The 24656-nt window shown below is 44.0% G+C and overlaps 1 protein-coding gene across 1 annotated transcript in view; it reads right to left on the bottom strand.

Annotated features, from left to right (window-relative positions):
• Positions 1-23251, bottom strand: part of LOC113959220 (ras GTPase-activating protein 1-like) — a 99029-nt gene extending 75778 nt beyond the window's left edge. Inside the window, exon 1 of the mRNA XM_027668092.1 lies at positions 22809-23251. Coding sequence (XP_027523893.1) covers positions 22809-23251 — 443 coding nt within the window. The remainder of the gene's footprint in view (positions 1-22808) is intronic.
• Between the last annotated feature and the right edge of the window lie 1405 nt (positions 23252-24656).

Raw genomic sequence — 24656 nt, 5'->3', positions numbered from 1 at the left:
ACAAAAGAACCAAAACAACAGTTTTGCTGTTAATAAAAATCTTGCCAGAAACATTTTTTTCTATGAAATAAAAGTCCTTAAAGCCAACTTTCACTTCCATCAGAATGAAAGTCAAATAAATAAATTATGCAGATCACATATACCAGCAGAAGCAGTACCAGTGTAAACATTGTTTGCATTGGCAAAGTTGCAGTCTTGTTAGTATAGTGCTCTCCTTTGCATCTCCTCATCCTGAATAAAACAAGTTCAACAAGTGAAAGAATTGTTTTGTCTGTACACTGTATTGCACTTGAGGCAAAGTTAAAAAGATCAGGTCTGTGGTGGGTTGACCCCAGCCAGCATCTAACTACACATACAGCTGTTTGCTCTCTCACAACTCCCATCAGAACAGGGTAGAGAATAGTAAGAACAAAAGCAAGAAAATTCATGTGTTGAGAAAAAGTTTAATAAGTGAAGAAGGGCTGGGGGAAACAGAAAAAAAAACAGAAGGAATTCAAAGTCAATCATTCTCTACCTCCCACAAGCAGGCCAATATCCAGCCAGTCTCTGAGCAATGGTTACCTTGAAAGACACACCCATACTCTTTTTGGTTTTTTTTTCTTTTTTTTTTTTTTATTGCTGAGCATGACATGATATGGTATGGAATCCCTTTGGCTAATTGGCTAATTTCAGTCAGCTGTCCTGGCTGTCTCTCCTCTCAACTTCTTGCCCACCTCTAGCCTACTTGCTTGAGGGCAGGGGAACACTGAGAAATGGAGAAAGTCATGACACTGTGCACACACTATTCAGCAACAGTCGAGATTTCAGTGTGTTATCAACACTGTTTTAGCCACAAATCCAAAGCAAAAGCACCACAGGGGCTACTATGAAGAAAGTTAAGTCAAGCCCAGTGTCCTAGTTGCAGGGGTCAGGAACAGTTTACCACTATGTAGGTATAACCAAAACTGTGTATTCTACACCCTCTATGCCATTTCTGATGGACTGTTAATAATGGATTGTTTCAGCAGCTGCCCAGGGCACACCTGACACCTCAGGCTACAAGCTGGGTATTAAAGAACCCTGCGAGGCAGGGGAGTGTTTCTTTGTCTTTACACCAATGACTCAGCTGTGATAATTCCCCTCCAGGGAGGCATTAGCACCTTCACACCCAGCCTGAGGGGTCATCTCTGCTAATGGGCCATAATGGACTGCCATAATAGGCAGCTGCAGAGACCTAGACCATCAAAGACTCCAAAATTATCCCATGACTCACAGAGTTAAATCACCCATTATGAAACTCCCCACCCTGGGGGAGGTAGTGGGCATTCCCACCTGAACCTGAGCATATATAATCTTTGAGTTTTGGGACTTCTGGTACCACTCGTCGGATCGAGAGGAGGACCAGAATTTTAACAGGACTGCGACTGCCACTCTTGACAAGACTGTGATCATTACTTCAACAGGACTGCCACCATCATCTGGACCAACAGGTTTCCTTTGCTTTTACTTTGCCCCAGGGGGACCACGTGGTGCTCAGCACAGGGGCTAACAAACACTGTTCTGTTCTTGCCCCAGGGTGCTGGGTTATACATCTGTATCATTGTATTTATTGTAATCTTTTTAGTAAATTGTAATTCGGACTTGTAATCTCTCTTGAGTTAGGTTCATTTCTCTCGCCAGTTTACTTTTAAACCAGTACACCCAGCCAAACCCAGGACACCTTTAGACAGCTCTATACTATTTAGAATTTTATAGGTCAAGATCAAAAACTTAAATTTGATGCTGTTCCAACTGCCAAATGCTTAATGCATTCAGTTAGAAGCAATGCTTAACATCTCTCAACTTCATACCAAATGTAATTTTCCCCCAAAGAGATGCAAAATGGTGTCTTACCTAGTCATTCATAAAAAGAAAGCTGCCCCACTGGCCAGGACTACTATCAAATGTACTCATTTCAAAGAGTAACTCACTATAACTAGGATTTATACCTTTCATCGTTGCCAAGGACAGGATGCCTATAATTTCTAGTCTTCTCTTATTTTCATGCCTAGTCCTAACTAGGAACACTTTTGTATTTTTTAGTTCATAGAATCATAGAATATGCTAAGTTGGAAGGGACCCACCAGGATCATAGAGTCCAACTCCTGGCCCCGCGCAGGACACACCAATAATCACACCATGTGCCTGAGAGCATTGTCCAAATGCTTCTTGAACTCAGACAGGCTTAGTGCTGTGACCACTTCCCAAGGGAGCCTGTTCCAGTGCACAACCACCCTCTGGGTGAAAAACCTTTTCCTGATATCCAACCTAAACCTCCCCTGACTCAGCTTCAAGCTGTTTCCTCGAGTCCTGTCACTGGTCACAAGAGTGAAGAGATTGGTACCTGCCCTTCCACTTCCCCTTGTGAGGACGTTGAAGACGATGAGGTCTCCTTGAAGAACATGAGGTCTCCTCTCAGTCTCCTCTTCTCCAGGCTGAACAAACCAAGTGACTTCAGCCACTTCCCCTCTAGACCCTTCACCATCCTCATGGCCCTCTAATAGCTTAATGCCATTTTTATATTGTGGTGACCAAAACTGCACACAGTACTCAAGGTGAGGTCACACAAGTGCAGAGCAGGACAATCACCTCCCTCAGCCAGCTGGCAATGCTGTGCCTGATGCCCCCCAGGACACAGTTGGCCCTCCTGGCTGCCAGGGCACACTGCTAATTCATATTCAACTTGCCATCGACCAGGACCCCACAGGCACTGCTCTCCAGTCTCTCATTCCCTAGTCTATACATACAACCTGGGTTGCCCCATCCCAGGTGCAGAATCCAGCACTTGCCCTTGTTAAACTTCATGTGGTTGGCGATTGCCCATCTCCCTAATTTGTCCAGGTCTCTCTGCAGAGCCTCTCTGCCCACAAGGGAGTCAACAACTCCTCCCAATTTAGTGTCATCGGCAAACTTAGTATTCCTTCAAGTCCTGCATCCAAGTCATTTATGAAGATGTTGAAGAGAACTGGGCTGAGGATGGAGCCCTGCAGAACCCCACTACTGACTAGATGCCAGCCTGATGTTACCCCATTCACTATAACCCTTTGTGCCCAACCTGTGAGCCAGTTGCTCATCCATTATGCAACATGGTTATCCAGCTGTGTGCAGGACATTTTGTCCTGAAGGATACTGTGAGAGACAGTATCTAAAGCTTTACTCAAATCCAAAATTATTACATCTACTGGTTTTCCTAGATCAACCAGGTGGGTTGAAAAGTTCGAAAAGTAGGACTTTTGTGGGGAATTTTGGCTGGACTGAGCCCCTTGAGGTGGAGCGAGAGGGTGGCTGAGAATGGAAGCCCTGGTCCTGACAACGTACTGATGCATCCTGAGAGAGCAGAGGAGCAGCAGGAGAGAGCTGTCCCGTGGGAACGGGGAACACTGTCTCATGAGAACGAGGACTTGTTTTGAATAGAGTGACTGAGAAAAATATAAACATCAAAGGAAAACAGGGACAGGTGCACAGAAATGTTGTGAGAAAGTAGAACTGAGAAGGTCCAACTAAAATCCACCTATTAGCTGTAAGAATTGTAGTTTGTGTTTAAATTGACCTATCTGTGTAATATACGTGTACCAAAAGAGCTGTATTTAAGAGGCTGTAAATTGCAGCTCATGGCTGCTGCTGCTTCCTTTTTCTTTCTAATAAACTTTCTTGATGAATATTACATGTCGTAGTCCGTCCCAACAACAACAGACTTTGCCCTCATGAAGCTGTGCTGGTTGGCTGTGACCAAAGACCATGTTGTCCTACAGGTGTTTTTCAATACTTCCCAGAGTAATTTCTTCCATGATTTTACTGGGCACTGAAGTGAGACTGACAGGCCTGTAATTTCCAGAGTCCTCCTTCTTGCCCTTCTTGAAAACTGGGGCAACATTCTCCAGTTTCCAGTCAACTGGGACCTCTCCAAATTCCCAAGACCACTAAAAATTCATCAAGATAAGTTTTGTGATGACATCAGCCAGCTCTTTGAGGATTCTCAGATGAATCCCATCAGAACCATAGACTTATAGGGATCCAACTGGAGCAGCAGATCCCACACAAGTTCAGGGTCAACAGGGAGTTGATCATTCTCACAGTTTTGGTCCTCCAACTCAGAGCACTGAGATCCCCTTGGTCAGTCATCCATATTGAAGATAGAGGCAAAGAATACATTAAACACCTCTTCCTTGTCTCTGTCTCTGTTTGTGAGGTGACCATCCTCATCCTGTAATGAGCCAATGTTATTTCTACACTGCCTTTTGCCATTAATATATTTTTAAAAACCTCTTTATATTGTCCCCCACATTTCTGGCCAGCTTCAACTCTAGTTGAGCTTTGGCCGCACAAATTTTCTCCCTACAGTGGTGAGCAGCATCTCTATTCTTCCCATGTCACCTTGATGCCTCTGAGCTTTTTGGATTTTTTAACTTTTGTAGATTTAAGAAGTAGTTGTACAGTAAATGTAGATTTTAATGCAGCTGCATTATATCCCTTACACATATCCAACCCTATTACTCCCTTTCATATCAATCCCTCTAAATTCCACTAGCATGTTTAGTCTTCTTTTCAAGGTAGAATTGTAGAAAAACACCTCTATTTAAGAACATCACACCCTAGGCCTGGACCAGAAGATACCACACAGACAAAGCAACCTTCAAGCCCAGAACTTTGGAGGAGCTCCAGGGACTATACATGCTGTGAAGAAGATGAAGATGAGGAAGAAGGGGTTCCAAACACCCCCAGACCCAATTCCTGAAGGGGCGTGTCAGGGGGCAGAAATGGGCAGGACCGAGGGGGTGGATAGATCTGGGATTGGATGGACCTTATTATAAAATCATAGAACCACTGTCTGGGAGTGCATGCATTATGTGTATTCCCCTGGGCCTGAGGCCTGATTAAAGGACCCACTCTTTTGATCTTATACACTAAATTTGCCTGGAGTCTTTTTCTCCGCGGTCTGTTTAGGCTACACCTGATCTTGCTTCCACTGGGCATACACCTTCCTTTTTTGCCTTATTTCCAAGAGAAGACCCCTGCTCAGCCAAGCCAGCCTTCTGCCTCACCTGCTTGACTTCTGGCATTTGGGAATTGCCTGCTCCTGTGCCCTTAGGAGGTGATGTTTGAAAAGTGACCAGCACTGATGGACCCTAGCACTTTCAAAAAAATATTCTGAGGGGACTTTACTCATTAGTTCCCTGAGCAGCCTGAGGTCTGCACTCCTCATGTCCAGGGTTGCAGTTTTGCTGGCACTTTTCCTCCTGTCAACAGAGATGTTAAACTCGATCTCTTTGTGATTGTCATAGGTTTACTTGTTCTAAAAAAAACAGCTTGGAATTTTTTTTTCCCCCTGCACCACCGTGAAAGAAAGGTGTTGAATTAGGGAAGGGGAGGGCAGTGGGGCTAGAGTGATTCACACACAAAAAAGAACTAGCCAGCAGCCCCACATTCCAAGCTAATGGGCCTCAGAAGACTGGGGGGGGAGGTGAGTTTTTTCTCCTCTGGAAACAGCATCCACACTTTACTTTTGCCCTGACTCAGGGAAGGTGTGTGTGTGTGGAACAGGGGGGGCTCCGGAATTCATTTTGTTTTCGGCCAGGTCATCTGGCTGCCTTTGGCCCCGGTCTGCCTCTGTTCTCTCGCGCCCTGTTCTGCCCACGGCCTGGGACCTGCCTCGGATTTCATCAGAGAAGCCAGGGACATCTGCGGAGGAACCTTTGAGGGAAGAAGCGACCCCTCCCCTCCTCCATTCCCATGTTGGCAGCAGTTTGTACCCATCGACGAAGGGGAGGGGAGTCTCAGCCAGAGCCAGCCATCGACAGCGTGAGTCCATAGGAAGAACCCCCTTTCCCCTTTTCTCCTTCTCCTTTCGGTGTGGGGGGGAGAATCTCCATTCGGCTTCTCCCACGCACTGGGGCCTCCACGCAGTGACCGCCAGAGCCCAACAGCGCCCCCTGCTGACCAACACGGAGCAACTGCAGGGTCTGCTCCTCCAGTTATCAAACAGCGCCCCCTGCTGACCGTGGTTAGAATTGCACCGAAAGGCAAAAAGTACTGAACTGGTTTTGGTGGGAACCTTGGGTGCAAGATTGCTGTTTGTTTTTTTGGGGCTTTTTTTTATGTTCTTTTGTTGTGCTGCCTATACACATATATCTTCTAATAAAGGGCTGTTGTCTATTCTTTCTCCATATTTCCTCAATTGGAGTCTCTTAATTTCGGATTTACAATTGCTTAGAGGGAGGAGCTTGGTCTTCCTCATAACTCATCCTCCTTAGCAAACACTTCAGTCTCATTAGACTGTGACAGTGATTGCTGTGGCCAAGACAGCCACCAATCTCCACTTTGCTCATGAGATCTACTCTGTTGACAAGCAGCAGATCAAGGAGGGCATTTTTCCGAGTCAGCTCCCTTAGTACCTGTTCCATGACATTATCATCCAGGTGTTTTAGGAATCTTCTGACCTGGGTTGTACCAGCTTTGTGATGCTCCCATCCCAGTTAATTTCTGGCAAGTTGAAGTCCCCCATAAGGACAAGGGCAGTTGATTTGGAGGTGTCCCTTAGTTCCCTGAAGAGTAACTCATTGTTACCATCATCCTGGCTAGGAGGTCTACAGTAGACTCCCACGATGACATCCACATTATTTGTTTGTCCCTTGATTCTTACCCAGAGGCTCTCAACTGTGCCATTGCCAACTGTAAGGTCTGTACATTTTAGCTCTTCCATTACATATCATGCCACCCCTCTGCCTCTTCTGCCCTGCCTATCCCTCCTGAAGAGCCTGTAACCATCCAACAGGGCACTCCAGTCACAGGACTCATCCCACCAGTTTTCACTTATGTCAATGATGTCAAATCTCTGGGACTGAGTCAAAGTTTCAAGTTCTTCTTGTTTGTTCCTCATCCTGCAAGTGTTTGTATAAAAACACTTCAGGTGTGGCTCATTGCATCCAACACCTCATGAAGCAGATTGAGGGATCCTTTTTTTCCCCAAGTTCTGACACATCATCCCATTGCTCGTCAGTGACAAGCCTGGTTTTGTCCCTTTCCCCTTCCCAGCTAGTTTAAAGCTCTATCAACAAGTCCTGCTACCTCCTGTTTCATTGCTGCCAGCTTGAACAACTAATAACAGATAGTAATCAGAGGGCCTTACTAGAGTGGAGAGTTTTTAAGTAATGTCCCTTACCTAAGCCCCTGGGAGACAGCAGACTTCCCTGTGAGTTGGGCCCAGTCTGCATATCAGGCCCTCTGTTCCCCTTAGAAGGGAGTCTCCTATTACAACTATCCTTCTTAGAGGAGGTCGTGATGTGGGGTACAGATGGTGTTGCTTTAGGTGGCCCCTCTATCCCAGAAGGACCTTCGCCCACTTCATCAGTTGTCTAGCATTCTAGTTCCAGTGCCTCATACCTGTTTGTCGTGGTTTAGGAATGAGATCAGTGCTTCCACTAAAATGAAAAACCAGGAGCTGCTCCCCTCCCCCAACTCCCTCCAGAAAGAGATAGGTAAAGAGGTAGAGATCCTGAGTTGAGATAAGAAGAATTTACTGGAAACAGTAGTAATAACAGAAGATGAGCAGTAATAACAACCATATTAATAACAAAAGTATACAAAAAGAGGGTTATATACATACAAAAAATGCTCACTGACCAACCAGCGCCATGTGGCCCTCAAGACAAAGAACAAAATGGCCCCCAGACCCTCCAGTTGGGATCAGCATTACCCCAACGGCTTTGTTCACCACTTGCTCTCCTGGAAAAGGAATGACCCCCTTCTGGGAAGCAAGAGAGATTCTCTTTCCCCTGCCCCCTGGCCATTATGTAAGATAGTATCGAATAGCACAATGTCTTGGCCATGCCCACACAGCTCCAGGCTCTGCCCCCTCATGGCTACTACAAAAAATTAACCCTGTCCTTGGCCAAAACCAGGACACTGTTGTAGAAGGTGCCAGTCCTACTTGTTAAATTTTCAGAAGGAGGAGGAATTTTCCTCCTGGTACGTGCAGCGACCAGCTTCCAGCCTTCATCTTTAACAGACCCTTGACTAATTAACTTGCAGGGTTCTGAGTCCACCTGCCTCTCCACTACGATGGAGGTTTGAGACTCCCGAGAGCCTTGAGACTGTAGCATCTCTGAAAATAACCGATCAATCTCTTGCTCAAATACTATGTTGTCTATTCACTTCCTCCCATAGCTTCTTCACCTGGTGACACAGCTCTTCAACTGCAGCACACCTTCTGTGAAAGAACTGTTTGTCGGCCCCAGCCTTACGGAGAGGCATCAGGCACTCCTGGCAATCTGTGACCTGGAGAGCTACATCTACCATCAGCAGGTCTGTCTGGCTAGAGGCCTCTGACACATCTGGTTCAGTGGCTCCAGTAGCTGCAGGGGAATGAGCTTTGCGGCGTGTCGATGCCACAAGTGAACAAGCTTATGCTAGTATGCTAATAAAACTGGGGATGAAAGGATGTCTTTGTGCTCTTCTCCACCAGCTAGTCTGTTTGCTGCCTCTATTGGCTGCTCCCAGATGGTTGGAGAGGAGCCCTTCCTGCCAGTCGTGCCATGCAAAATGCTGTGCCATGCTCCTGTTTGCTATACTCCTTCAGGCAACTTCAAACTCCCATAGTGATCCTGGCTCCCCTTGTTCTCACACAATTAGCTGTCATGCACTTTGTCATGGGTTTTAGATTGTTCTCTTGTAATTTTCTCATGTTGCCATGTGAGGGTGCTCGCCGATAGCAGCGTGTGCTGCAGCTGGGGGGAAAACCAGCCTGGGAATGGGGCTGCACTGTCCTGTGCCCAGGGTCCCGGTCACGAATGGGTGGTGGAGGGGAAACCCCTGAAGCTAAGATACCCCAGGAACTGTGTGATAACTGAGAAGAATAAAGGAGCCAGCAGTTTCATGCACTCGCTCTCTTTTTTCCTGCCCAGCACTTGACAAGGAGCTGCCGCCCACCCATCCTGGATTGCACCCCGCCACAGCCGTGTGGTTCATGACCACTCCCACTGCTTCTCGACCACCACTGCCCTGCTGCTGCATGGCGTCACCTGGAGCAGTGCCATCTGTCCAGAATTCTAGGCGCTTTCTGTGGCCAGCACAAAATGCCGCTCACAACCCCGATCTGCATGGACCTTGCCCGTGACTAGCTCCATAGCAGCAGCCACCTTTGCCGACTGAGACCGTGGCATCCGGAGTTGGTGAGCCCCCATCGCCACAGCTTTTCTTTATTCTGGGGCAGCAGCCGAGTTGGTGAGCCCCCGCGCCTCCTGCCTCGCGATAGGGCAGCGACACATCGCAGGTAAAGCCAGAGCCACCCGCCCACACCGCAGCATCTGGAATTGGCAGAGCCAGAGCCCCCTGCCCACTGGTGCCACCATTGTGGTCTCTTCTGCGTGGCAGATGCCATCGCTGGGACCATGTGACCATGCCGGAACTGCTTGCTGGCTCAGCAACAGGGAAGTGAAAAAGTGATTTCTGTGTGACATATTTTTTTCCTGTTATTGTGTGGGTGTTGTTTTTGTTCTGGTTTGTTCCCTGTGTTTTTAGTAAACTGTTTATTTCATTTGTACATGTTGCTCAAAGGTCTCATATTTTCAAATTTACAATAAGCCTGTAAGGGAAGGGTTTCTATTTCATCTGAGGTCCTGTCTCCCTGGCAACATTGTCTTTAACCCAAGACACACTTGCAGGTCCTGACAGGGCTCCAGGCTGCTGCTCAGGTGTCCCTGAGTTCAGGAACCCCCCCTGTACAGCCTGATCCCAAACTTACCTCAGTCACTGCTGCCTCGCTGACTTTTTGTTTTGGTTTTACCACGTTTAAAACTCCTGTGGTGATGCTGTACTGGTTTTGGCTGGGATTAGTTTAATTTTCTTCACAGTGGCTAGTACAGGGCTGTGTTTTGGATTTGTGCTGGAAACAAGTGTTGATAATACAGGGATGTTTAGTTTGGCTGAGCAGTGCTTGCACCAAGTCAAGGTCTTTTCTGCTTCTCACACTCCCAGCAAGTAGGCTGGGGATACACAAGAAACTGGGAGGGGACACAGCCAGGACAGTTGACCCCAACTGACCAAAGGAATATTCCATACCATATGACATCACACTCAACATAAAAAGCTGGGGGATGGAGATTGGCAGGGTTACAGTTGCTCAGGGACTGGTTGAGCATCAGTCGGTTGGTGGTGAGCTATTGTTTTCTTTTGTATCATTTGTTTTTCATGGGTTTGTTGGTCTTTGGTTGTTTGGGGTATTTTTTCCTCCCTTCTTTCTAAAATTCTTAAACTGCCTTTATCCCAACCCACAAGTTTTCTCACTTTTACTCTTCTGATTCTCCTCCCATCCCCCTAGGGGCTAGTGACCATGCAGCTGTGTGGTGCATAGTTGTTGGCCAGGGTTAAACTACAACCAGTAATCCACTATTTTCATAATGTTTTGAGCCTAAATAACATTCTGAATCACACAGCTAGTGCCCTGACAAGACAACAGTTATTATCAGATGCATCAAAAGAAAAAACATAAGTAGCCTTGCAACAAGAAGGTTTGGAATGATTCAACTACAAGATTTCTTACTATAACTTTTCCTATACTGCAATTTTTAACTTTTTTTTAAATTCTGAGAATATCAACAATAGACTTCCATGCTTCACAAAGCAATCAGATGCTGTGCAAAGAAATATTTTCATCTATCAGTTTAAATCAAAAGCAGCATTTTCAAAACTCCAACCCTATGCATCACAACCTTAATTACAGTAAACAGAATGAAGACACAACTACAAAATCATAAACAGCTTTGATTCTGTGCATTGTGATATATATACAAGCAACATACAGCTGCATAAGAGACCATTCCTGACACTTCCACCACTTAATGTAGCCATAAGCCAGATCATGAATTTCATGAAGTGAGTTGCACAGGGAGTTAGAGAGCTGTGATCTCTAATCTACAAACAAGAGCACCTTACTTTGCCACTGTTACACTGAAGAAGCTAGGTACCAGAAAACTAGTCAGGCTAGTCTCATAAGGCCCACCTAACAGACCTACTGTGAGCAGGAATGTTATTATACTGCAGCTCTTTATCAAGCTCATGGGACAATCAGAGGACACTTAGCAGCTCCCAACATTGAAGCACTACAAGGATCGTGAAAGATAGGCTGTTTGCAAAGAGGTACTATATAGTGAATTTACCATCTGGAAGGAGGCAGTAGCTACCATGTGTGGAAGCAGGTCGTGGTTCAACCAAATCCCTTTATTTACATATATCCTTTTTACATATGGAAAAATTAAATATTCTAAGGCTTTATTGTCCCACTAAAGCATTTTTCTTTTACAGTATGCTGCATTTTTAACTTAAGAACACAGTAGCCCAGGAAGTAAGGACTGGGAGCGAAAATGTTTTTCAGCAACTCGGTAGAAATGAAGATGTTGATAACTGTTGGAAACCTCACTGTTTCAGTCTAAAAAACAAGTTAGAGTAGAAAAATCCATCATCAAACACCACACCTATTTCACTCTCCTTAGCCATACCTGACTGCTTCAACAAAATCCAAAAGAAGAGTGGAGAACTTCTATAAGACATGGTCAAAGCTCCCTACCTATAAATTCACAATCACCACCTTCATACCTTTGAAAACATTGCAAAATCTTATTATCATTTCCTGAGGCTATGCGAGTTCTATTCCCATTAGGAACAGAGTTACTGTTACCTTGAACCAGGAAAAATCCTCCATAGAGAAATCACAATGACAGTTTCATGCAGATATGAGAAAACAACAAAGGTATCCTGTATTCTCATTGCTTCCTTGTTTATTCTGCTTTCCATCCCTGAAAATAAATAGTTGAAGAGTTGATTTTCATATTTCACCACTCAAGCTTCATATTAGCCTTTCTAGATTCTCTCAGCCCAAAATGTTAATTGCATTCTCAGCACGATAATTTTTTATCCAAACTATGCCTTTTAACACCTTGTCTAACCTTTTTTAGATTTATGCAGATATCATGCAAGGCTGCATTATTTCCTTTATGCACATTATTTGTGGGAAATGACAGGATGGTAGGCCTTGAATTTGAGCAGTTGCAGCTGTGAAGTTGTAAGGAATGTAAACAATCCAGGATGAGAAAGCAGAAAAGGAGAAAAACGGCTGTAAATAACAGGTGCTGTTTTTGAGATTTGCCAGCACGCAAAGAAGTGTCGACCACCTATCAAAAGATGAGTTTAGACACTGGAACAGGAGTACCTGACCAATGAAATATAATATTGCTTGCACGTGGACAGAGAAAAAGAATATAAATCTAAGCCTATTGTAAATAAAGTTGCCTTGCGCCTTTGCCTGCTTAATTGCTGTCTGAGCGCATTCCTGTCCGTTGTCAATTATTCATAAAGATTAAGTTTCACTCACACTTTAATAAATTTAGTGTCCTCTTCTGTCTTGTTAGTTACCAATTTTTCACTGGGTCTTTGCAGTTCTCCACTTTACAAAGCTTCCTGACAGAGAGGAGACAGTACATATGGGGGAACATGTATGTGCATAATTTTACAGAAAAAACAGGTAGGCTCTTCGGGAGGGATAGGCAGGGCAGGTGAGGCCAGGGGGGTGGTGTTGCATGTAATGGAGGGACTGGAATGTATGGAGCTTACAGTTGGCAATGGCACAGTTGAGAGCCTCTGGGTAAGAATCAAGGGACAAACAAATAATGTGGATGTCATCGTGGGAGTCTATTATAGACCTCCTAGTCAGGATGAAGATAACAATGAGTTACTCTTCAAGGAACTAAGGGACACCTCCAAATCAACTGCCCTTGTCCTTATGGGGGACTTCAACTTGCCAGAAATTAACTGGGATGGGAGCATCACAAAGCTGGTACAACCCAGGTCAGAAGATTCCTAAAACACCTGGATGATAATGTCATGGAACAGGTACTAAGGGAGCTGACTCGGAAAAATGCCCTCCTTGATCTGCTGCTTGTCAGCAGAGTAGATCTCGTGAGCAAAGTGGAGATTGGTGGCTGTCTTGGCCACAGCAATCACGAAGAGATCGAGTTTAACATCTCTGTTGACAGGAGGAAAAGTGCCAGCAAAACTGCAGCCCTGGACATGAGGAGAGCAGACTTCAGGTTGCTCAGGGAACTAATGAGTAAAGTCCCCTCGGAAAATGTTTTTGAAAGTGCTAGGGTCCATCAGTGCTGGTCACTTTTCAAACATCACCTCCTAAGGGCACAGGAGCAGGCAATTCCCAAATGCCAGAAGTCAAGCAGGTGAGGCAGAAGGCTGGCTTGGCTGAGCAGGGGTCTTCTCTTGGAAATAAGGCAAAAAAGGAAGGTGTATGCCCAGTGGAAGCAAGGTCAGGTGATGTGGGAAGAATAGAGACGCTGCTTGCTACTGTAGGGAGAAAACTTGTGCAGCCAAAGCTCAACTGGAGTTGAAGCTGCCAGTACTGCAGGGGACAATAAAAAAAGGTTTTTTAAATACATTAATAGCAAAAGGCAGAGCAGAAATAACACTGGCTCATTACAGGATGAGGATGGTCACCTCACAAACAGGGACAGAGACAAGGCAGAGGTGTTTAATGTTTTCTTTGCTTCTGTCTTCAACACGAATGACGGACCGTGGGGGCCTCAGTGCCCTGAGCTGGAGGACCATGACTGCGAGAATGTTCAATTCCCAGTCGACCCTGAAATTGTGTAGGATCTCCTGCTCTAGTTGGATCCCTATAAGTCTATGGGTCCTGATGGGATTCATCTGAGAATCCCCAAAGAGCTGGCTGATATCATCATGAGGCCTCACTCAATCATTTTTGAGCAGTCTTAGGAATCTGGAGAGGTTCCAGTCGACTGGAAGCTGGCAAATGCCCCCATTTTCAAGAAGGGCAAGAAGGATGACCCTGGAAACTACAGGCCTGTCAGTCTCACTTCAGTGACAACTGAAAAACACCTGTAGGACAACGCAGTCACGGGTCACAGCCAGCACAGCTTCATGAGGGGAAAGTCCTGCTTGTCAAACCTAATTTCCTTTTACGGCAAAGTTATACACCTCAAGGGAAGCCAGTAGATGTAATGTTTTTGGATTTTAGTAAAGCTTTTGATATCATCTCTCACAGTATCCTTCTGGACAAAATGTCCAGCACACAGTTGGATAAACACATGGCTGAGCAACTAGTTGATGGGTTGGGCACAAAGGGTTATAGTAAATGAGGTTACATCAGACTGCCAGCTGGTCACTTTGCAGGGTTCTGCAGGGCTCTTAGGCCCAGTTCTCTTCAACATCTTCATAAACGATTTGGATGCAGGACTCGAAGGGATACTAAGTTTGCTGATGACACTAAATCGGGAGGAGTTGTCGACTTCCTTGAGGGCAGAGAGACCTCGACAAATTAGAGGGTTGGGCACTCACCAACCATATGAATTTTAACAAAGAAAAGTGCCAGATTCTGCACCTGGGATGGGGTAACCCTAGATGTATGCACAGACTGAGATTCTGGAGAGCAGTGCCATGGAAAGGGACCTGGGGGTTGTGGTTGATGGCAAGTTGAACATGAGTCAACAGTGTGTCCTGGCAGCCAGGAGGGCCAACTGTGTCCTGAGGGGCATCAGGCACAGCATTGCCAGTTGGTTGAGGGAGGTGATTGTCCTGCTCTTCACTTGTGTGGCATCACCTTGAGTATTGTGTACAGTTTTGGACATCACAATATAAGAAAGATATAAAGCTATAAGAGAGCATCCAAAGGAAGGCTATGAACATGGTGAAGGGCCTAGAGGGGAAGCCATATGAGGAGCAGCTGAGGTCACTTGACTTGTTCAGCCTGGAGAAGAAGAGACTGAGGGGAGACCTCATTGCTGTCTACAGCTTCTTCATGAGGGGAAATGGAGGGGCAGGCACTGATCTCTTCACTCTGGTGACCCTTGACAGGACCCGAGGGAATGGCCTGAAGTTGTGTCAGGGAAGGTTTAGGTTGGATATTAGGAAAAGGTTCTTCACCCAGAGAGTGGTTGGGCACTGGAACAGGCTACCCTGGGGAAGTGGTCACAGCACCAAGCCTGTCTGAGTTCAAGAAGCATTTGGACAACACTCTCAGGCACATAATGTGATTCTTGGGGCCTGTCCTGTGCAGGGCCACGAGTTGGACTTCAGTGATCCTTGTGGGTCCCTTCAAACTCTATGATTCTATGTCTAATTTTTTAAATATTTATAGAAAAACTGCTTATACAAACTACATAGAATCACCATAGCCTCCCGATCTGATTATCAAATGTTAGCTAAATCTAAGCATATCATTAACTTCAGTTTCTGGAAACTATCCCAGAAAAATAAAGCAATGTACTCTGTATGGGAAAGTTCATTAAAGAAACCCTTTTCCAAATATCTATAAGTAGGTATTAACAAGAGAAAATCATATGCCCACCTCTGCTGAGCCAATGACAAGATTCCTTAACAGTAAACTAAGATTTTAAATATTTTCATATAGTTAGATACACAACTTCTTTAAATAAAATTACATATAGATAAAAGACTTAACATTAACATACATATTCCAACCCAAGGAAACTTTATACTTATATAAACTCAAATCCCCCTTAAGGATGGACAAGTATTACAGTTTCAGTGTTAACAAAATGAAACAACCAATTCTTAATTAAAAAAAAAAAGTCTCTATGTGAAATTGGTCCCAATTAGTTGTTAAAATAAAGTTGAGATGAGAATGACTTTAGAACCTGACCATTGCAACAATCAGACTTCTAACTAACTTATCAGAACACTGAATGGGTACACTGAGTGCCCTAGAAAGCTGGCTACACCCTGCCTCAAATGTTACTGCAGCTTACAAGTTTATTTAGCAACACTCGCTTCTATACATTTTGCAGTGTGTACCTTTTTAAAGTTAAGCAACACTTAGCTAGCTTCAAAAGAATTAAAAAAAAGACAAGACAAATTCTTGAGCTTCTACAGAAGAAATTAGCAGGAAAGTTGTCTGTATAGAAATTAATACTCTGTTTATCCGACTCAGCTTTTCTTGTACTTTTTTCAAAGCCTTTGCTAATAGCTATTCCCGCTCACATAATCCCAGACTACTTCAAGCAACAAGTTTCATCAAGTAGGTCATCTAATAACATTCCTCAACTACAGACAGTATATTTATAAATACACAAAACATAATTTAAAGATAGACCCATGCAAAAAGAAAAATTAACTTTTTTCCTATTCCAGTCATCAAGCATTTTATATAAAAATAAAAAATAATTAAGACTGTCTGAAATTATAAAACAGTAGAAGGAACTTGTCAAGAACCCATAAAATTTTATTGGTGCCGACCATAATCTAGAGGAACAGAAAAACACAGAATTCTTGTTTAATTTGAATACTTCCATGCAACACAAACACAGTGTTGACATAAGATGCTTTTTCTGTCCTCTTATTGTGCATACCAGCGAGATAAATACCAAGGGGGGGGGGGGGGGGGGGGTTGGTTTTTTTAAGGAAAAAGGGAGATATGGGGGAAACAGGAAAACTACTGCAGGAATCCTAAGAATTTATGACTGAAACAACAGGTGCAGTCCTATGATGAAGAGATCTAACAGCAGAACTAGTGTTCCTCCACAAAAAAAAAAAAAGAAGAAAAAAAAAGGAAAACAAAAGGTGAAGAAATATGGGATGATAGTATGCCTCTCAATAGGGTATGCTAGTAGGTGAAGTGCATAAGTCCCATGTTGAAGTTTTGGCAGAAAATATACAACAAAATAAAAGCTTGATAAAGTATAGGTTAAGAGTCTCTATTCACTATTTAGATTAAATAATCTTTGATTGATGTTAATTAGAAGTACTGACTAAAAGAAAAAAAAAACAACAAAAAACACCCAAGAAAAACTCAGAAAATTCCTCTATTAACTTTTTTCCAGCATCAAATGTTCCACTTTTGTTTTTTTGAAGCTGAAGTTTCCCCATTTATATATGTACTTATGTTCAGTGTACTTACTGCTTCACTTCCAACATAAGGGTAAAGTACAATTTTGTTCTGCTGCTCCTAATCATTCTTTTAAAATAACATTTCTGACATCATCTATTCAGATTGAAATAAAACCAGATTTATATACAATTCTATTCTGCAAGTACACAAATTATAAGATCTGGAAAAATCAGCAAAGTACCCAGCAACTTAAAAAAATAAGGTGTTTATAGTCCCTTTACAATTCAAAAACAGACATTAGTAAGAAACACTAGGTTAACTGATGAAAAAAGGTTACCTGCTAACTACATTAACTGTGAAACAGAAGAGAAACCTCATACACTAAAATCAAGTTACATCACAGCTACAGACAGCCTCACATCCACAAGGGGAGTTTAACCACCCCGATATCTGCTGGAAGAACACCACATCAGGACATAAGCAATCAAGGAGGTTCCTGGAGAGGCTCATTGGGAATATGAAGGCCAAAGACAGCCTTGGCTGCAGTGACCATGAGACAGCAGAGTTCAGGGGGGCAAAAAGCAAGATCACAACACTGGACTTCAGGAGAGTAGTCTTGGCCTCTTCAGGGATCTGCTAAGGAAAAACCTGGGCCCACTGCTGAATGGGGCAGGGGGCCTGGTCACACAAGACATGGAAAAAGGCTGAGGTACTGAATGTCGCCTTCAACTCAGTCTTTACTGGCAAGACTGGCCTTCAGAAATCCCAAGTCTCAGAGACTGGAAAAAAGGTTGAAGCAAGAAAGATGTACTCTTGGTGGAAGAAGATCAGGTCAGGGAATACTTCACCAAACTGGATGTACATAAGATCACAGGCACTGATGGGATGTGCCCATGAGCACCGAGGGAGCTGGCTGATGTCATTGTGAGGCCACTCTTGATAATATCTGAATGATCATGGCAATTGGGAGAGGTGCCTAAATACTGGAAGAAAGCAAATGTCACCCATATCTTAAAGAAAGGGGACCCAGGGAACTACAGGTCAGTCAGCCCTGTCTTGAGCCCTGGGGAAAGTGATGGAGTAGTTGATTCTGAAAACCACTTCCGCGCAGGTGAAGGACAAGAAAAGTTACAAGGAGTAATCAGCATGGATTCACCAAGCGGGAGTCTTGCTTGACCAACCTGATAACCTTCTATGATGAAATGTCTGGCTTGGTAGATGAGGGGAGAGCAGTAGATATTGTCTACCTGGACTTCAGGAAAGCTTTTGACATTCTCTCTCATAAGTTCCTCATAGAGAAGTTGTTGATGTATGGGCAGGATGAGCAAACAGTGAGGTGGACTGAAAACTGGCTGAATGTCCAGGTCAAGAGGGTAGTGGTCAGCAGCACAAAGTCTAGTTGGAGGTCAGTATGTACCCCAGGGGTCAATACTGGGTCTAGTCCTGTTCAACATCTTCATTAAAGATCTGGACAATGAGGCAGAGTGTATCCTTAGCAAGTTTGCAGATGACACAAAACCAGGAGGACCAGCTGATACACCAAAGGGTCATGCTGTCATCCAGAGGAACCTCAACAGGTTGAAGAAATGGGCTGACAGCAATCTCATGCAGTTCAATGAGGGGAAGTGCAAAATCCTGCACCCAAGGAAGAATAACCTCAGGCACTAGTACACATACTGGAGGCTTACCGGTTGGAAAGTAGCTTTGCAGAAAAGGACATGGAGGACACCAAGTTGAACATGAGCCAGAAATGTGCCCTTGTTGCAAAGAAGGCAAATGGTATCCTGGGCTGCGTTAGGAGGAATGTTGTCAGCAGGTTGGAGGAGGTGATTCTTCCCCTCTACTCAGCACTGGTGAGGCCACACCTGGAGCCCAATGTCAAGTTTTGGGCTCCCCAGTACAGGAGAGACACAGACATACTGATGCAAGTCCAGGAAAGGACCATGAAGATGAAGGGACTGAAGCATCTTTCCTACAAGGAAAGGCTGAGAGAGCTGCAACTGTCTAGCCAAGAGAAGCTCAGAGGGGATCTCATCAATATATACAAATACCTGAAGGGAGGGTGCAAAGACAACAGAGTGGCTATTGTTAGTCCTGCCCAGTGACAGGACAAGGTGCAATGGGCAATATCTGAAACACAGGAGGTTCAGTCTGAACATGAGGAAACATTTTTTTTTTTACTGTGAGAGTGACTGAGCACTGGACACAGGTTGCCTAGAGAAGTTGTAGAGTTCAAACATGCCAAATAGTATTTCCCCTCAGTTTTCAACACAACACAAATTTATTCTTTGGTACGGAGTATGGTCTTCAAATAATTATTATAAAACTACGCACTTTCAGAAAAACATTGTTTTCTTATTAGCTACTCAAATAAACAAATGTTGTAGAACTCCGGACTAGCTACCTCTGACAAATTCATCTGAAGAAACTGTAACTACATTGAGACAAAACAGTTTTTCCTTTTATTCAAACCAGGTTTGTTTAATACTTCTCTACCCAGCTCTCTATCTTCTACTGTTTTTTCTCACTAATATGTTGTCTCAACAGATACCAAAAGTGACTGTAACAATACATCTACCATGGGAAGGATTTTTGTTTTCAAAAGATTTCAAAGGATTTTCATTTCAACTTGAAGAAACACCATATGAAAATATGAATTATGTTGGAATATACTGGAACTGCTTCTGCCATCTTAATGCAACACTAAGGTATATGGTGTCAACTTTAAGATTTTTATTCAAATACATAAACAACTAAACTATTTCACATATCACCAGTTTACTACTAAAATATCATTCATTCCTTAACTTTGTAGGGATTTCCATAACACCATTTCAGACTGCCATCAACCTCTGGCAGTGAGCTTTGAAGATCGAGTAGAGAGTGCAGAGAAAAAGACCAAACACAACAGAGAGAATTGTACACTATTACCTAGCATCCTGTGCCTCCCACCTACCATTAAGTTACAGCATAAACATACTACTTCTATACTCAAATGAAAAAGCACACACTGAACAGACAATCATTAAGTCAGTCTCATTCAGGATTGTGGGGCTAGCATTGCCTTGCACAGAATTTGTATGCCCTCTGCACAGCAAGGACAGAACTGGAACAGAGGTAGGATGTGTGATGATTGGTTAACATGTCCATGTAGTGCTTCCACAACTCAACAATTAAAGAGCTCAGCCCAATCAGGGAATTCTGAATTCCTTAAGCCCATCAGCTGGTCTGTGTCACTCATCCAAAGAAGCTGTGCCCTGCTTCCTGCCACCCTGCCCAATAACCATGGTTATGTAAGCCTTTGCACTCATGGATACTAAGTTTAGCCCAGTATTGCTGAATGATTGGATTTGCTGTTGTTCTGACCTGGATAATCGTACTACTGAATTACTGGATGTGTTGTAACAACAGAGATAATTGTACTACTGATCTATATTTATTACTGTACCTATATTTAGTAATAGCTTGTTTATCCCTAAAGCTATTGGGTCTAGCATCTGTTACTGTATCCTGAACCTATAACTTGGCAATGCCACCTTAGGCCCTTACAAGGATCAAAGATAAATATCAATCATACTTTGGGACTTTGAGTACTTTAATTAGAAGAATCTCTTACACATTGACAAGTTTCTCCCACTGCTACAAAATTAATCACATTAAAATGTATTCCCATTTTCCTGATGTACTTGGGAAAGACAAAATGTATTAGGTGCTTGCTTATATTAAAGTAACAGATCTTTGTTCAATTCTATCAAAACAGATGGTATGACTACAAAGTAAGTACACTTCCAAAATAAAACATCAGGACTGAAAGGATAAAACTTACTATCAACATGCAGCTTAACCAAGAATGGTAAAAAAAGACTTTGTATTAAAATAGATGAACGAAAGAGAAAAAGGCTCCTGATTATTTTTAATTAGCCAACAAATTTTTTTTTGAGAAGTCACAAGAATTATAAGTTACAAAGAAAAAAACAGGTAAGTAAATGGAGGTATAAGTTTCTGAATCAATTTTTCAAAATCTATTTTGCTGCTTAGATGTTTTTATATTGAAGTATCTGCAAGAGCAAATACTCAACTACACAGTTATGCCGGTCCTGCAAAGACTTCAATATCCCTTTTTGTCTTAATAAGCTAAGTAGCCTCATTGACCAACACAGAAAATCAGGGCCTTCGCAGTCATGCTTTTTGTCAGAAATTTCGTATCCTCTTTTATGAAAGTTAACCTTCATGCTATCATGAGTTACACTACTCTGACAGCAAAATCCACTTATAATTGTGAAAGTAGTAAGAATTACTTAGTATCAAATACATGATCATTCACCAAGAATTACCTCTCTTTCTAAAAAATATTTGAAAAAACCACAACCTTACTTTCTGAGAAACATAATAACCAGTTCTAACAGAAAAAGCAGCATGATCTTTCAGAGAGAACAGAATTCTGTATCTCTCTGACATAATATACAATATTGAAGAAGTAACTTCACCTTTATGTGCTTCTATTTGCCTCCTCAGTCTTTATCTAAACTGCCTGATTATATTTATGGAAGTGTACAACTTTAAGACTATTCAAATACTGTCTTCACAAAGCAAAGTCTTATTCTTTATTAACTTTCACACAAATTCAAGAAATTAAAAGAGGAAAGGATTAGTAGAAAGCCTGTCTTGGTTAGAGATTATTTAAAAAAAAAAAAAAAACAAAAACATTTAATATTACAGAAATTAACTCTCCAACACCGGAGTTATGAGAGATGGTAAAAATGAACCCAAATTCAGATGGGTTTTCAGATGAACTTTGACCTATACCTTGAACATATCTACCATACTGTACCTTGAAACCCTGTTTTTCTCTATACTTACTATAACTTCAGGAATAACATATTTCTATATACCAACATAAGCAATTTAAGCCTTTGAAACTGTTTCATTTTGGGGAGAATAAGGTACCTACTTGAGGGCTGTTCCAATATAAGCTATAGTGGTTTAACCTGGCAGGTAGATGATGATGATGATGATGAGCTAAACACCACACAGCCGCTTGCTAGCTCGCTCCTTCACTCCCTCCCCCGTTCCCCCTCAGTATTAAGCTAGAACATACAAAACAAGCGATGCACAATGCAGTTGCTCACCACCTGCTGACCGATGTCCAGCCAGTTCCTGAGCAGTGGCCCCCAGACAATTTTCCCCCTAGTTTATATACTGAGTATGATGCCATATGGTATGGAATATCCCTTTGGCCAGTTTGGGTCAGCTGTCCTGGCTATGTTTGCTCACAGCTTCTTGTGCCTCCCAGCCTACTCGCTGGTGGGATGATGTGAGAAGCTGAAGAGTCCTTGACTTACTGTAAACGCTGCTTAGAAACGACTAAAACAGTGTGTTATCAACCTTATTCTCATCCTAAATCCAAAATACAGCACTATACCAGCTACTGGGAAGAAAATTAACTCTATCCCAGTGAAACCAGGACACAAGCCTTGCAACCTTTTTGCGTAAATCTGGAGACTTCCTGGAATTAGTTCGTTGTTAAATCCAAAGGTTGTGTTTAGAGCACTCGCTCGTTACATGAACTCTATATAACATTACCTCATTTTTTTTATTTCGCAAAATATAAACATAGAACTGCTCTGCCTCTAGCGCAAGATTCTTCATATAACTAGCATTGTAGGAATCCCGATTAATCTCATGGAAGGATAAATATAATAAAAAGATTAACGAATACTTACAGGTTTTCTTTTCATTTGTCTCTTCTTCCCAAACATAACCTAATTAAAAATTTCCACAGGAGTTTGACACGCACTTTCCACTGAAAAAGTGTGCGGGCCTGACGCCGCGCTGCCCGCTGCGACGCCCCCCCCCCCCCCCCCCCGCAGGGAAAGCGCACAGGGGTGGCGGACACCCCGCGGGGCACGGAAGCGCTGCTACTTACTGGTTTGTGGGGGGAGCGTTGAGCGGGATGGCCACCTCCTCCTCTTCATACTCAGGCCCATCCAAGGAGTCGCCTTCGTCCACGGTCCCCAGCCCCCCCACCAAGGAAGGTGGCGGCGGCGACGGAGAGGCGACAGTGCTGGGTTTGGGTGGGAGCAGCATCCCTCCAGACACCTCCGGCCCCTGTACAGTTGCTGACACGGCGCCTCTGGACACCAGAGGGGCAGGCCCCGAGCCTAGCGTCAGGAGCCCCAGCGCCGAGCACAAAGCCGGACCGCCGGCGCCCGGGCTGTCCCCGCCAGAGCCCAGCAGGAAGGGGCCCTGCGATCCCAGATCCTTGCCCTGGCATAAGGTGGGATAGTGCTCCGACTCAACTCCGCCAACGGCTCCCACCAGCCCGGCGGAGGTAACCGAGCCACCCTCCTCAGCTTCGGCCGCCATCATGTTATACCTCGCTCCCTCCTACCTCCCCCCCCGCCGACCGCAGCACTCCGGGGAGGTGGCGACGACTTCCTCCTCCCCGCGACTCCGCCTGTAGGGAGCGGAGCTGGGCCAAGAAAATTTCTCCAGTAGAGACGAGCTCTGAACAATAGCCGTCTGGGCACCTAGAGTAACTTCACAAGGCCCCAGCGCTGCGCCTTATCCCCCTGCGACCGCGAGGGGAACAACTCCTGCAGAGACAGCTCTACGCTCTCACCCCACCCCTCCCCCAAGAGCCAGCGAGGGCGCGCGACTGCATGGGCGGGACAAAGAAAAGAGGAAGGAAGCTAGCTAGCTAGCGATAGAGAAAAAAGCACCTGCGCGTTCAGTATCTCATTCTCATTTGCATTCTCTTGCAGGGAGTAGGCAGCAGATCACGGAGCGTGAGGTAGCTGGGAAAGAAGATGGGGGTAGGTTCCCTGCTCCCTCTCGAGGAGTGTAAGGGATACAGGGAGGGGAGGGAAGAATAGGGAGTCTTCCATTCCTGCCTCGGGGAAAACAAACAAATAAATAAATAAAAAAAAAAAAAACACACCAAATAACGCCACAACAACCAAACAGGAAAAGGCGGATCTCCCCAGATCGTGCCAAAGTGTATTCCTCTCCCGAGTTACAGCACTGAAGTTGAGGACAACTGTGCGAGTCTCTTGCACTATCAAAGCGTGAAGCAATAAATACACACGTAGGTCTGTAGGGAAAGCAGGGTGGTTCGCAGGTCATTCCAGTACTGATATCGGGGGTTAGAGATGTAATAAGAATTTTTGTAGTGGAATGTACCATAGAAACTACATATAGCTGAGCCAAGTGATTTAAAGGGACTAACCAAGCAAAGAAACAAGGAAGGGAACTGAGGCAGGCAGCCAAGCAATACCAAGTTTCTCTATAATCAGGCATATTGTCTTAAAGAGGGTCATAAAGCAGTCACTTAGAACTTTAGGGGCTCGAGACAGGGAAGACCACTGAAGACACCTGATAAAGCCCCTCCGAGACCTTATAAGGATATGTATATGTGCTAATAGGTGTTGGGAAATGTCATGAATATGTAACAGGAATGCGGGGAACAAAAAATCAATAATCACGTAACGCTGGCATATAAGCTGTAACAAAGATACCTCTGTGTGCACTTTGGCGAATTGATTCCCAGGGCACCCGGTGTGCTGTGACTAGGCAACACAACATAATAAAGAATTCCTGGCTTCAAAAACTCACAAATCGAGTCTTAGAGGTTTCTTTTAAGAGCCGATTTTAGGCAACAGTACGAGAAAACAAAAACAAACAAAAGCAGAAATTTGCTCAGTGCTATGCTGCTGCCTACAGGGAGACCAGGTCTAGTGAGACACCATAGCAGGGATGCTGCAAGGGGAGCAGA

This window comes from Corapipo altera, unplaced genomic scaffold (genome assembly GCF_003945725.1).
Source record: "Corapipo altera isolate COAL_440 unplaced genomic scaffold, ASM394572v1 61029, whole genome shotgun sequence".
NCBI lineage: Eukaryota > Metazoa > Chordata > Aves > Passeriformes > Pipridae > Corapipo > Corapipo altera.
Note: the sequence above shows the minus strand (reverse complement) of the source record. Positions and strands in the feature narration are given on the sequence as shown.